This window comes from Ursus arctos, unplaced genomic scaffold (assembly GCF_023065955.2).
Source record: "Ursus arctos isolate Adak ecotype North America unplaced genomic scaffold, UrsArc2.0 scaffold_29, whole genome shotgun sequence".
Lineage (NCBI taxonomy): Eukaryota > Metazoa > Chordata > Mammalia > Carnivora > Ursidae > Ursus > Ursus arctos.
The window spans coordinates 36,125,415-36,139,546 of NW_026622974.1; the positions used below are offsets into that span (position 1 = coordinate 36,125,415).

Genomic DNA, 14,132 nt, shown 5'->3' on the forward strand with positions numbered 1-14,132 from the left:
AAATTCATGGTCCCTCTCACTGTTCAAATCAACTGCCCCGAACTATTTAAAGCCGAAAGGATTTTAGTTTTCAGTAAAAGCCTTCAGACTACTTAAAAAAAAAAACATTTTTTTTTTAGTGGCATCTATTTAAAAAATATATTTTTTATTTTAGCACTAGAAGAATTTCAATAAACTGAGTAAGAACTACTATAAGAAGAGAGCAGTGACTCACAGGTACACTCACGTAGGCTACTCATTAATCATTCACTAGGAATGAGCATGTAAAAGAAATGACTCTAAAAGTTTCCAATAACAAAACAATCAACAAACAAACAACCTGCACAATCCAGTCCAAAAAACCTCCTACCTGACAGGTTGTAAATCAAAACCACTGACACCAAAGGAATCTATTCTGATAGGTTTCATCAGCTCCTCTACTGTGGGCAGATCTAAGAAGAAAAAAAGTTAAAATAGCAACCCAAAAAATCATGTGAATTGCTTAATTTAATGTCTAATCCCACTAAGATTACATTCCTTCTGACTGAGTTAACAAAACAGCATATACAATAAACCCTGTTTCCCGCTATAAACTTACTTGTACCAAGAAAATCTCCTTTGATTTATATTTGAAATATACATATCTATATATTTAATGTATCTAACTATATCAATATAAAAAATATGTGTATGGGTGGGTCCACCCATGCACACAGATTTGTTAAATATATTTTAGTTGATTCCAAAATAGTGTTCTCTATTTAAAAATAACTTTAGTATATACTTGAGGAAAAGCATAAAATAAATGTGAAAACACTTAAGTGATTTCCTAATTTGGCCAAGGCATACTGAAGGAGAAACTGAAATTTTATCCCACGTTCAGCTCTAACTTTTAGTTAAACCACTGATTCCCAAATTCCATTTGAACAAACTCTTTTAAGTTAAATTCAGAGATTGAGAAACAATCACTACAGCAAACTGCACTGAAATTATACCGCACTAGAAACTGTTCAGAGAGGGTCTCAAATTAACTTTTACCAGACTCGGTAGTAGAGATGTTTTTAGAGGACTCTTCATTCTCTTGCGGGTAATCTTTCACTGAGCTCTTGATATTTTCCACTGCAGTACTCTCAGTTCTTTGTTCATCTGCATCTCCCAAAGAATGGGCTATATGACAATAAGCCTGATGTAGCGCTTCAATGTCACTATTGCTTTGTCCAAAAGAAACACCTGCTGGAATAAACATCATCTCCAGTATAATCACACAAATACATGAAAGACATAAAACACCAATATCATCCCTTAATGTGTCTGGACTGGTGAACGAGGCTGGCAGGACAAGAGCAACATTACCGAGTCAGGTACAAACCTTGGTAACACGTAGCTTATAGCCTACCTACAAACTCAGAGCAGGCTCAGTAACTCTTCAAGCAAGCTGAGGTGCGTCCTGACACAGTAACTTCAAATAAACTCTGACTCCACTAGTTATTGCCTTCTCTTCCTACTACCCTTAACCAACCCCGTTACATTGGGTAAAACTATTCCCAAATTTCCTACGCTGACAAAATCTTTCAAGGATTCTGTCTCCCTTACCACTACCACTCTCTCTCACTCTTGCATTCTCTCTCTGCTTCCCAGTGTCACCGAGGATCTTGTAGTCCACATTTCTTCAATGAAATTCACTCCTCGAACTTTGCAATCCAGCACGTGTTCCAATATCCTGCTTAACGCTGCTATAATCAAAAGCAATTTTCTAAGAGTCAAATCTAGCCATCTTTAATTCTCTCCAACTCTGTGAGACATCTGACACTGCCTTTTGCTTGGGACCTGTTTCTTCTGTATAGCCTCTTCTTCTTGCTCTTCTCACCACCGATGGCTACCTCTCCATCCTTTATGGTAAATGGCTCATCTTAGGGTTCCATCTTCAGTCCTCTTTATTAAACTTCTCATTTATTTATTTGAGCTGGCTAATTTCATCAAGACCCTTAGCTCAACTATTACCCGTATGATTGTGACACCCAAATCTATGTCTTTGTCCTTACCTCTTTTCTGAATATTAAACTTTCTAACAGACATTTACACTATTCTGTAAGTAAATCAAATCTAACATATCCCAAACTGAATTAATTATATTCCCCGACAAAACTTGTTCTACTACCAGTATTTTAGCTAATGGCATCACTATTCACCCAGTCATCCAAAATGGAAAACCTGATGTCATCATTCACTCTTCCTTCCCTATTAACGGCCTCCTCCTCCCACCAACTAATAAATAAATTCTGGAAAAAAGAATTTGAAGACTCTAATGACAATAATGATTTAAAATTTTGTAAGTATTTTTCTTACTCATTTTGTACCTTTCATTACTAACACCGGAATTTTCAAAATTAGAGAAAAGAATAAAAGAGTCATAGAAGAGCGGGGAAAAAAGAAGAGAAACAAGGTAAGTAGTCTCCTTTTCTGTTAATACCCATGATTAATTAACTAATGCTTAAGTATAAAATAGTAGATGCCCTTCAACAGATGACTGGATTAAGAAGACGTGGTCCATATATACAATGAAATATTACTCAGCTATCAGAAAGAATGATTTCACAACATTTGCTGCAACATGGACGGCACTGGAGGAGATAATGCTGAGCGAAATAAGTCAAGCAGAGAAAGACAATTATCATATGGTTTCTCTCATCTATGGAACATAAGAAGTGGGAAGATCGGTAGGAGAAGAAAGGGATAAAGAAAGGGGGGGTAATCAGAAGGGGAAATGAAGCATGAGAGACTATGGACTCTGAGAAACAAACTGAGGGCTTCAGAGGGAAGGGGGTGGGGGAATGGGATAAGCTGGTGATGGGTATTAAGGAGGGCACGTATTGCATGGTGCACTGGGTGTTATACGCAACTAATGAATCATGGAACACTACATCAAAAACCAGGGATGTACTATATGGTGACAAACATAATAAAAAATATTATTAAATAAAAAAAACAAAAAAAGAAAAAAAAAGAATAAAATAGTAGAGAAAGCCTCATCAGTAAAGGGCTGACTTCTCTACCTCTTGCATGAAAAAGAGAGGATTCTATGTAGTTATCTAATGTATTATTACAAGTCAAAAGCTCCCTCACTTTTCTACTTTAGGGAGTCCAGAAGTGTCCAACCTTACACTGCAGAGGCAAGGACCTGGTCACCCTGTGGGTGTTCTACTCACACAGCCATAGCACAAAATGGCACCTGCCCAGGAGACAAATGAAAATAAGCAAGAGGCTGGACCTGGCCCTCATTTTTACAGTTACCAACCTAATACAATAAAGCACAAAGAATTTCAAAAGCGATACCTTTTTAAAAAGATGGTCTTTGACAATGTATCACCTAAACTGCGGTTGCTTAATATTTAAAGAAACATTATATATATATAAAAAAAAAAAACAACCACAAAACAACCAACTGATTTTTCAGTTCTTAAATCAAGTTCAGATGCTGATCTGAAGATTTTCAAGTGTATTTTTGAAATAGTAGGTAAACTCAATACCCCACAGCCAATAAGTATTTATATGGTATGCCTTCAAGTTTTTTATTGTAATTTCTCCTATTAACAGAGAGTTGTTATAAATAACAGTGATAAGAACCACGTAGTGCCACTGCTTATTGAATCTTAGCGATATACCAGGCATTATACATTATGTGAGTTCACCAACACAAGGCCTCATTTTAAAGATGAGGAAACAGGCTTAGGGGCATCAATTGTCCAACGTCACACAGCTGGTAACTGGCAAAGCTGGGATATGAGTCCAAGGCTGTACATGACACGAAGATCAAGCTTACTATCTGCCTAATAACAATCAAATTATTTCAGAGTCAAGAGCATTTAAGAAATAAGACCAGAAAACTACAGCTTTATGTAACTGCTTGAATCATTTTAATAAGAGTTTTTTCCATTCTGCAATACACTTTTTTTTCTTATAACCTACAGCAGTGGTTTTCATACTGTATTTTACAAAATCATAGTTTCTCAGAGAAAACCATGGGTTCTACGGATGTTTGACTTTCATTTTAAATCGTACTTTAAAACATAAAAATAGAAATTAATCTGCATACTCAACTGTGCCATTTAGGTAACTGTAATATTTTGAAAACCATCAGAGTGACAACTTTCGCTCCTGCTTTGTTTTCACGCACATTTTAGAACGCAGCTTCTCTGACCATCCCATATATATATATATATATATGAATATGAATATGAATTTCCTATAACGTGTCCCTGATTAGAAAAGCTGTAACTCTATATTGGTCTTTTACAAGAATTTGTATCGGCTTACTGAAAACCGTGCATGTAGGGTGACTAGCACACAAGTGACATGTACTTGAACAGCAGTAAGACTGAAGAACATGTCTCAGCACATGCTCTCATTATGGCGAATATTTAACTGGGTAATAAGTAAATGAATAACATGACTTGATGGGAAAATGCTGTTGTAATTTGTTTTACTTTCACAGTTATACTTTTAAATGGAAGTGGATGAAACAAGACAGTGGTGACTTTTGGAACAGCAGCAACTAGAAATAAGACCTTGAGTGGACTTTGTGGTTTTGGTCATGCTTTGTTTTTTGATCTGGTTGCCAGTTACATGGGTGTGTTCAGTATACGAAAATTCATCAGGTTGCACTATTATGATACTTGAACTTTCTGTGGATATTATTATACTTTAATAAAAAAGAAAGAAGAAATAAAAAATAAAAATAAAATGCAAGCAGATGTTTAGAGTTGGTTAGTGATTTATCATTTCTATTGCTCTTTTGTTCCAAGTGTCTGGATTGGTTTAATTGATCATACTGGTCAATTGAAACCTGCAAAGCAAGCTGATTAAAATGTTCTCAGTTGCAACTATTTATGTAGTAAACCAAGAACATTTTAATATTATACAACAAAAATAAAATATACAAACATATCAGAAGTCTGATGGTGATATAAGAATATAACTAATGTCTAAAACTTCTGATTTAAAACATTTTAAAAGACCATTGTTCTCACCATCTTTATAAGTAAATGTAATAAATGTAAACATTTATATTTATACTGATAAAATACCATATTTATCTACACAGAGAGTACTACATGCGATTTCATCTGGAGGTAAGGATTCCACTGCCCTAACAGACTGAAAATGCATTGCCTTAAAGATCTTTATAACCTTTTGGAAAGTCTAGATGGTCCAAGGCATTTTGGAATTTTGGAATGTGATTTAACTTTCTCCTACACAGAGGGAACAATGGAAAAACAAATCTCAGAGCAGATTTGCTCTGTGGATCCCTCCTACACCAGGGAACAATGGAAAAGCAGACTGAAATCTCATTTCTCCTACATGTTCCAAATTTAACGGAATACTCTGAAGGGGCAGAGAAAATTAATTAATAATCACCTACAGTGCTATGCCGTGTATCGACAGCATTCATTAACAAGTCTTTATTAAAAATACACTTTACTTGGCCTCCTAGCATTAAGTGTCACCAAGGAAAGTTCAGATTATTTCAGTTGTTAATAATGGTAAAAAATGTGGGATTAAAATTTTAGTGTTGGGGCGCCTGGGTGGCTCAGTTGGTTAAGTATCTGACTCTTGATTTCAGCTTACATCATGATCTCAGGGTCATGAGATCAAGCCCTGCTTAAGATTCTGTCTCCGTCTCCCTCAGCAACCCCCACCAAAATATCTTATTGTTGATATAGCTATTACATATATTATTATATATTTATTTCTTTAGAAATGAAGTCAGCTAAACTACTACATATTTAGAGAACAGCCAGTTGTCCACCTTTACCTGTTCCTGTCATTTCATCATCAGCCATTTCTGGCAGGGCCTCCGGCTTAGTCGCTCTACCCTGTTCATCAAGGTTGACCTCTGCAACAGAGTCTAAGGAATCAAGCAGCACCACTAGAACAACGTAAGAAAAAAAATTAGAGGAATAGAGAGAAATTTGTACGGTTCCTTCAATCTAATATTTTAATCATATACAAGTTATATAAAAACAAAGATATTTACATATAAAGAGCATATAATCATATATATGTAATAGGCATGATTACATTAACATGCATAACTATGCTTATATACAGGTCTAATGTACATTTACGTGTGGAATGCAAAGGGCCTGTGAAAAATAAAAAAGAAATGTTCTTCCTCCCTCAACTTTAGTGAGGCATAGTTGACAATTAAAAATTGTATATATTTAAGGTGAACAATTTGATGTTTTCATATATGTACACACTGTGAAATAATGACCACAATCAAGGTAATTAACATATCCATTACCCTACCTTTTGGTTAGGTGCCTTTGTGTATGTGTGTGGTGAGAACACACATCTCCCCCTCTTATCAAATTTCAAGTATATAATATGGTTAACTAGAACCATGTTATTGTACATTAGATCTCTAGAACTTAATTATCTTGCATAACTGAAACTTGTACTCTTGACTAACATCTTCCCAAATCCCCCTCCCCCAGTCCCTAGAAACCATCATTCTACTCTCGTTTCCACAAGGTTCACGTTTTTAGATTCCACATGTAAGTGAGATCATGCATGTGTGAACAAGACTAACACTATCTCGGACATATCTGCTGTAACTGTTCTATAACCTGAAACCTTCTGGAGCACAGCTGCCAGCCAACATTCTTCCCCTTTCCTTAACCACATCCTTAAGTATATTCTCAGGGCATAGCGTCCTTGATCTGCCCTGGAGATAGGACTATAAGCCACACCTATTCTTAAACATTCTCCCCTTGGGTGGTCCCTCAGCCTGTACTCCCAGCCTCTAGGGCTATACAGGCGGGTCCTGAGGGAGGTGGGGTATAGATGTCTATTTATCTTGTGGTGCACAAAACATGCTTCTGCCACTAGGTTCCCGTAATAAGCCATTTCCTGTCACGCTGGACTTGTTGGCCTTTTCCTTCAGCCCTAGGACTCCTTTGGGCTTTGAAGTTTGATTTGCATATACCTCCCTTTCACAGCAAAAAGCCACCTCTCTTCCTGCATCTGGCTTATTTCACTAAGCACGATGTCCTCCACGGTGTAATACCGTATGTACTGCATTTTCTTTATCCTTCATCTGTCGATGGCATTTAGGTTGTACACACATCTTGGCTATTGTAAATAATGCTTCAGCGAACACGGGAGGACAGATGTCTCTTCAAAGTATATATCCAGAAGTGGAATTACTAAATCATAAGGTAGTTCCATTTTAAATTCTTTTCAGAAACCTCCAGATGGTTTTCCATCGTGGCTGCACCCGTTACACTCCATCAACAGTGTACAAAAGTTTCCTTCTTTCCATGTCCTCGCCAACATGTTATTTTTTTGTCTTTTTGATAAATAGCCAATCTGACTGGTAGGAGGGGGAGATCTCATTTGATTTGCATTTTCCTGATTAGTGAAGCTACGCATCTTTACATGTGTTTGCTGGCCATTAGCATGTCTTCTTTTGCAAAACGTCTATTTAGGTCTCATGCTCAGTTTTAATCGGTTTATCTGGTCTTCTGCTATTGAGCTGCATGAGTTCCTTATATATTTTGGATATCAACTCCTTATCAGAAATACGGTTTACAAATACTTTCTCCCATCTATAGGTTGCCTTTTCACCCTGTTGATTGTTTCCTTTGCTAGACAGCATTTTAGTTTGATGCAATCCCATTTCTCTATTTGTGCTTTTGTTGCCTGTGTTTTGGGGTCATACTTAAAAAAAATATTCCCTAGTGCAATGCCAAGAGGCTTTTTCCCTATGTTTTCTTCCGGTTATTTTAGTTTCAGGTTTTATATTTAAGCCTTTGGTCCATCTTGAGTTGACTTTTGTATGTGGGGTGAGATAAGGGTCTAATTTCATTCTTCTGCATATGAGTGTCTAGTTTTTAAATACCATATATAAGCATAACTCAGAGATACTGCAGGTTCAATTCCAGACCACTGAAATAAAGCAAATACTGAAATAAAGTCAGTCAGATTAATTTTTTTGGTTTCTCAGTGCATATAAAAAAATTATATTTACACTATAGTGTAGTCTATTAGGTGTGTGATAGCATTACATCTATAATAGTGTCCATACCTCAGTTTAAAAATACTTATGTTATTGCTAAAAAATACCAACCATCACCTGAGCTTTCAGCAGGCTGTAATCTTTTTGCTGGTGGAGTCTTGCCTCAATGTTGATGGCTGCTGACTGGTCACAGTGGTGGTTGTTGAACGTGGGGATGGCTGTAACACTTTCTTAAAGTAAGACAATGAAGTGTGCTGCATCAATTGGCTCTTCCTTTCACAAACGACTTCTCTGTAGCATACAATGCTGCTTGATAGCATTTTACCCACAGAACTTCTTTCAAATTGGAGCTGATCTTCTCAACCTCTGCTGCTCGCTTTATCAACTAAGCTTATGTAATATTCTAGATCCTCTGTTGTCATTTCAATAGTCTTCACGGCATCTTCACCAGGAGAGTCCATCTCAAGAAACCACCTTCTCTGCTCATCCATAAGCAGCTCCTCACCCTTTCAAGTTTGAGCATAAGGTTGCAGCAATTCAGTCCCATCTTCAGATTCCATTTCTAATTTTAGTTCTCTTGCTATTTCTACCACATCCACAGTTACTTCCTCCACTGAAATCTTGAACCCCTCCAAGTTATCCATGAGGGTTGAAATCAACTTCCTCCAAACTCCTGTTAATGTTGATATTTTAACCTCTTCCTGTAAATCATGAATGTTCTTCATGACATCCAGAACGGGGAATCCTTTCCAGAAGGTTTCAATTTACTTTACCCAGATCCATCAGAGAAATCGTTATCTAGCACAATGATAGCCATATGAAATGAATTTCTTAAATAAGATTTGAAAGTCGAAATTAGTCTGATCCATGGGCTGCAGAATGGATATTGTGTTAAGAAACACAGGCATGAAAACAACATGAGTCTCATCATACATCTCTATCAGAACTCTTGGATGATCAAGTGTCTTATGGCCTATCTCGGTTTTGAACATGCCTTCCTTACTAAGCTTCATCATGTCTAACTTCTGATTTAAAGTGAGAAACATAGGACTCTTCCTTTTACTCAAACACTTAGAGTCACTACTGGGTTCATAATTGGCCTAATTTCAATATTGTTGTGTCTTGGGTAATAGGGAGGCCTGAGGAGAGGGAGAGAGATAGGGTAACAGCCAGTCACTGGAGCAGTCAGAACACAACATTTATCAATTGAGTTTGCTGTCTTACATGGGCATGGTTCATGTGCCCCAAAATAATTACACGAATAAGATCAAAGATCACTAATCACAGATCACTATAACAAATGATGAAAAAGTGTGAAAAATCACAAGAATTATAACACAGAGACATGAAGTGAGCAAATGCTGTTGAAAAACCGGCACTGATAGGCTTGCTTGATGCAGAGTTGCCACAAACTTTGAATTTGTAAAAAACCCAGTATCTGTGAAGCACAAGAAAGCAATGCTCAATAAAACAAGGTATGCCTGTATTAAGGAGACTATCTTTTCTTCATCGTATATTCTTGGTCCCCTTGTTGAAGATCAGTTGACCATAGATGTGCATATTTATTTCTAGACTCTCTATTCTAGTCTCAGTGGTTTTACAGGTCTGTTTTTATGCCAATACCGTACTGTTCTGATTACTACAGCTTTATAATATATTTTCAATGGGTAATGCCTCCAAGCATTGCTCTTTCTCAAGCTTGCTTTGGCTGTCTTGTCTTTTGTGGTTCCCTATACATTTTTAAATGGAATGCCACTAGGATTTTGATAGGGATTACCTTTGTAGACTTGTAGATCAATTTAGCTATGTAGTATGGACATTTTAACAGTATTGATTCTTTCAATTCTCAAGCATAGGATGTCTTTCCATTTATCTGTGTCTTCTTCACCAATGTTTTCTAATTTTCACTGTAAAAGTCTTTCGCTCTGTAAATTACACTTTCTGCTGCCAACCATCTTTTTTGTTAGCTTTACTGAGGTGTAACGGACAAATAAAATTTTAATATATTTAATGTGGACATGATGATTTATGTATACAATGTGAAGGGATTCCTACAACTGAGTTAATGCATGTTATCACCTCACTTTTTTTTTTTTTTTTTTTGGTGAAACACTTAAGTTTTACTCTCTTAGCAAGTTCCAATTATATAATAGTTACAACTGTACCCACCATGTTATACAGATTCTCAGACTTCACCTTATAACTGAAAGTTTGACTTTTTTAAAAATCAGGCTCTCCTGATTTTCCCCACCCCTCAGCCCCTGGCATCATTCTACTCTGTTTCTGAGTTCAACTTTTATTTTTATAAGTGATACCATGCAGTTTTCGTCTTTGTCTTGCTATTTCACTTAGCCAAGTTCATGTACGTTGTTGCAAACAGCAAGATTTCCTTTATTTTAAGGCTGAATAATACTCCATTAGTATATACATGTCACATTTTCATTCATCCACTGACAGACATTTAGGTTGTTTCCATACCTTGGCTATTGTGAATAATGCTGTAATGAAAATGGGAATATAGACATCTCTCTGAGAAAATGACTTTGTTTTCTTTGGAGATTATATATATATCTCCAGAAGTGGCACTGTTGGATCATGTAATAGTTCTATTTTTAATTTCTTGAGGAGTCTTCACACTGTTTCCCATAGTGGCTATGCCAGTTTATACTTTCACCAAAGGCAAACAAGAGTTCCCTTTACTCCACATCCTCACCAGCATCTTATCATTTTGGTAATAGCCATCCTGGCAGGTGCGAGGTGATATTTCACTGTGGTTTTTAATGGCATTTCCTTGATGATTACTGAAGTTAAGCATCTTTTTACATGCCTCTTGGTCATTTTTTGGCTATTAAGTTGTATGAGTTCCTTGTATGTTTTGGATATTAATCCTGTATTGGATATGTAGTTTTCAAATACGTTCTCCCATTCCACAGAATGCTTTTTCATTTTGCTCAAGGTGTCCCATGCTGTGCTGAAGCTTTTTAGTTTGATGCAATCCCACTTGTTTATTTTGGCTTTTGTTGTCTTTGCTTTTGGAGTGAAATCTAAAAAACTGTCACCAAGACCAGTGTAAAAGAGCTTACCCCATGTTTTCTCCTACGAGTTTTACAGTTTCAGTCTTATGTACAAGTGTTTAATCCATTTTGAGTTCAATTTTGTGTATGGGGTTAGATTCAGGTCCAGTTCCATCTTTTGCATGTGGCTATCCAGTTTTCCAAACAAGATTTATTTCCAAACAAGAAAATATTCCTTTCCTCACTGTGCGTTCTTTGTGCCACTATCAATCACTAATTGGCCACATATGCATAGGTTTATTTCTGGACTCTCCATTGATCTGTGAGTCTTTTAAAAATGCCAATACCATACTATTTTGATTATTGTAGCTTTATATTTGAAATCAGGAAATGTGATGTCTCCAGCTTTGCTCTTTTTTTTCAAGATTGCTTTGGCTATTTTGGGTCTTTTGTGGTTCCACGTGAATTTTAGGATTGTTTTCTCTACTTCTGTGAAAAATACCTTTTGAATTTGATATGGATTGCAATGAATCTGCAGATCACTTTAGGTAGTACAGACTTAAGAATTAACATTAATTCTTCCAATCAATCAGCACAGAATATCTTTCATTTATTTGTGTGTTCTTCAATTTCTTTAAATATTTTATAGTTTTAAGTGTACATCTCTTTCATTTCTTTAATTTATTCCTAAGTATTTCCTTCTTTTTCATGTTATTATAAATGGGATTCCTTGCTTTCCTGTGGCTTTCTTTTCTTGAGGTGTCTTTGTCTGGTTTGGTATCAGGGTTAATGCTGGCTTCACAGAATGCATTTGAAGAACTCCCTCTTCTGTTTTTTGGAAGATTTTAAGAAGGACTGGTATGAATTCATCTTTGAACGTTTGGTATAATTTACCATAATGCCATCTGGTCCTAGTCTTTTAAAAAGGAAATATTCTTACATATGACAGGAATTATTCAAGATAGGCATAAGGTACATATTACTAAGAAAAATCTGTGGATTTTAATTCATTAGAGATATTTAAAAACAAAGGAAGACAGTAACTTACTCAGAATTATTTAGATACAATTTGAACAGACCAATCTTTTGTCATCTAATATTTACCATTAGCCAGCATGCCAGTTTTCTCTTCTTCCTAAATTAAAAGAAAATAATATGATTTGAAACCAAAATTATGTAAAATGCTCACAAATGCAAATAATAGCAAAATCCGAAAACCAGTGTTTTACTCCATTATGAAAGTCAAGAAATGTGCTTTCTAGGTTTCTTTCATCACTCTCATTCACTAATGATTCTATAAGACTGGAGAACATAGCTGTGAGAGAACTTCTAGAAGCTTCTTCAGAACTGTAGCAATTACCAATCCATTTAGGCCTTCAAAGGCTTTGTTTAAAGTATCTAGATGCCATTTGCTCATCCACCTTGCTCAGAAATTCTATTTTTTGAACCCCAAGATAACATGGATACTTTACATAAGATTCTTGCTATTGAAACATCAATCATTTTTCTTTGATTGTTCAAGATTAATGATCAAATATAACTTGTGCTCTGTTTCACCTACATTTTGAGAAACAAAATTTTGAAAGAGGCAGGCCACCAAACAGCAAGATAGTTGAAATTTGTCAAAATTATAAGTTCCCTAAAAAAAATTGTAAGTTCCCTTAGAGTAAGTTTTATAATTAGTGTCACCTATGTTCTCCACTTGGATAGGTGATGTGTACATTCACACAGTCACATTTTTACACAGGCTATATTTTCTTAATATATCAAACCACTGTATCTTCTACTCCCCTATTTTTCATAAAACATTTAAACTGCCATTTTCCAAGTATAAATCCCATTAAGCTTCTAAGGATAACCAACATCACATTAATCCTCATGTATTTCTAAAGGTTTTCTTATTTTCTCCTCCAAACTGAGCGATGTAGAGACACCCAGTGACAAAGCACCAGGTATATGAAAACATAAGCATTTATTAACACCTGGATAGTACTTCTTACTTCTATTTAGACACGTATGGTTTCATACACGTTTAAAACATGTAGTCCTAACATGCAGTCCCAAAAGAGACCTCACTTGTACAGATTAAAACCAACATAACAAATGGTAATTATCCTACTATTAGGTAGCTTCAAGGGTAAGTTCTATATGGCAGGCAATATGTAGTTATATGCTTAGCCAGTCTTTGTAAGAACTGAGAAAAAAGAGAATTGGAGTACAGCAACAATTGAATATGAATGGAATAATTTAATTCATGATCTTAGCCAAGTAAGTTTCACACAGTAATAACATTGTTAGCATAAATACTGAGGAGGGGTATTTCTTTTACTTCACAAGGACAAGATCTACCAAAGAAACTGAAGCTTAATGTACCTGTTTAAAAATTAGATTTGAAATTTCAATTAAAATTTAATTTCTAAAGCTTAAAGAAGTTGCTTGCCAAAAAGATCCTTTAGAAAATCAATTGCCATATTTAAGATTTACATTAAACTGACATCCTGAATTAAGAAAATGTCTGAGTGTTAAGAGACCTATAACTTCACAACAATGAGCAAGACAATGAAGAACTCCATATTTTGAGCTCTTCATATAGTGACAGTCAGCTAGGGTGATGACAGAAGTTTCAAAACTGTCAAATATATAATTGATGTATACCTGTTTGGGTACATGTAGTTTTTCAGATTTGGGATTTTCTTCAGTATTAGTCTCTTCTTGAGCTTTAGTCAAAGGTGCATCAATATCCTCCTCACCTTCAAAATCATCACTGTAATTTCCTGAAGAAAATAATTTTTAAAAATACAAGGATCACACTATTAAAAAAGTCATATTCCAGAAAAAGACTGTTGATTTCCAAAGGAAGGAGTCTGCACAAGAATAATTTATTGAAATATTAACATAAAGCTATCTTTAGAGGACATACTTTTTTTTATTTTGCCAAGATTTTTTTTTGTGTGTGTGAAGATTTAATGAGACTCAATTCACAAGACTTAGGTTTATTTCACTGTCTTATACTTTTAAATAGTTATACAGGTAAGATTTTATACTTTTAATCTTTTATATTATTAACTAACTAAACATTTCTGAAGCTGTCCAAAAATATTTTTATCTTTAAAACAAAG

The 14,132-nt window shown here is 35.4% G+C and overlaps 1 protein-coding gene across 5 annotated transcripts in view; it reads right to left on the reverse strand.

The window, feature by feature from the left end:
* Positions 1-14,132, reverse strand: part of CEP162 (centrosomal protein 162) — a 101,337-nt gene that overhangs the window by 61,221 nt on the left and 25,984 nt on the right. For 4 of the 5 annotated variants that reach the window (XM_026506983.4, XM_057303937.1, XM_057303936.1 and 1 more), the window contains 5 exons: positions 13,669-13,787; positions 12,118-12,148; positions 5,792-5,905; positions 1,018-1,212; positions 350-431 (listed from right to left, as the gene is read on the reverse strand). In XM_026506983.4, coding sequence (XP_026362768.1) covers positions 350-431; positions 1,018-1,212; positions 5,792-5,905; positions 12,118-12,148; positions 13,669-13,787 — 541 coding nt within the window. The remainder of the gene's footprint in view (positions 1-349; positions 432-1,017; positions 1,213-5,791; positions 5,906-12,117; positions 12,149-13,668; positions 13,788-14,132) is intronic. The other variant, XM_026506984.4, reaches the window with a different exon arrangement.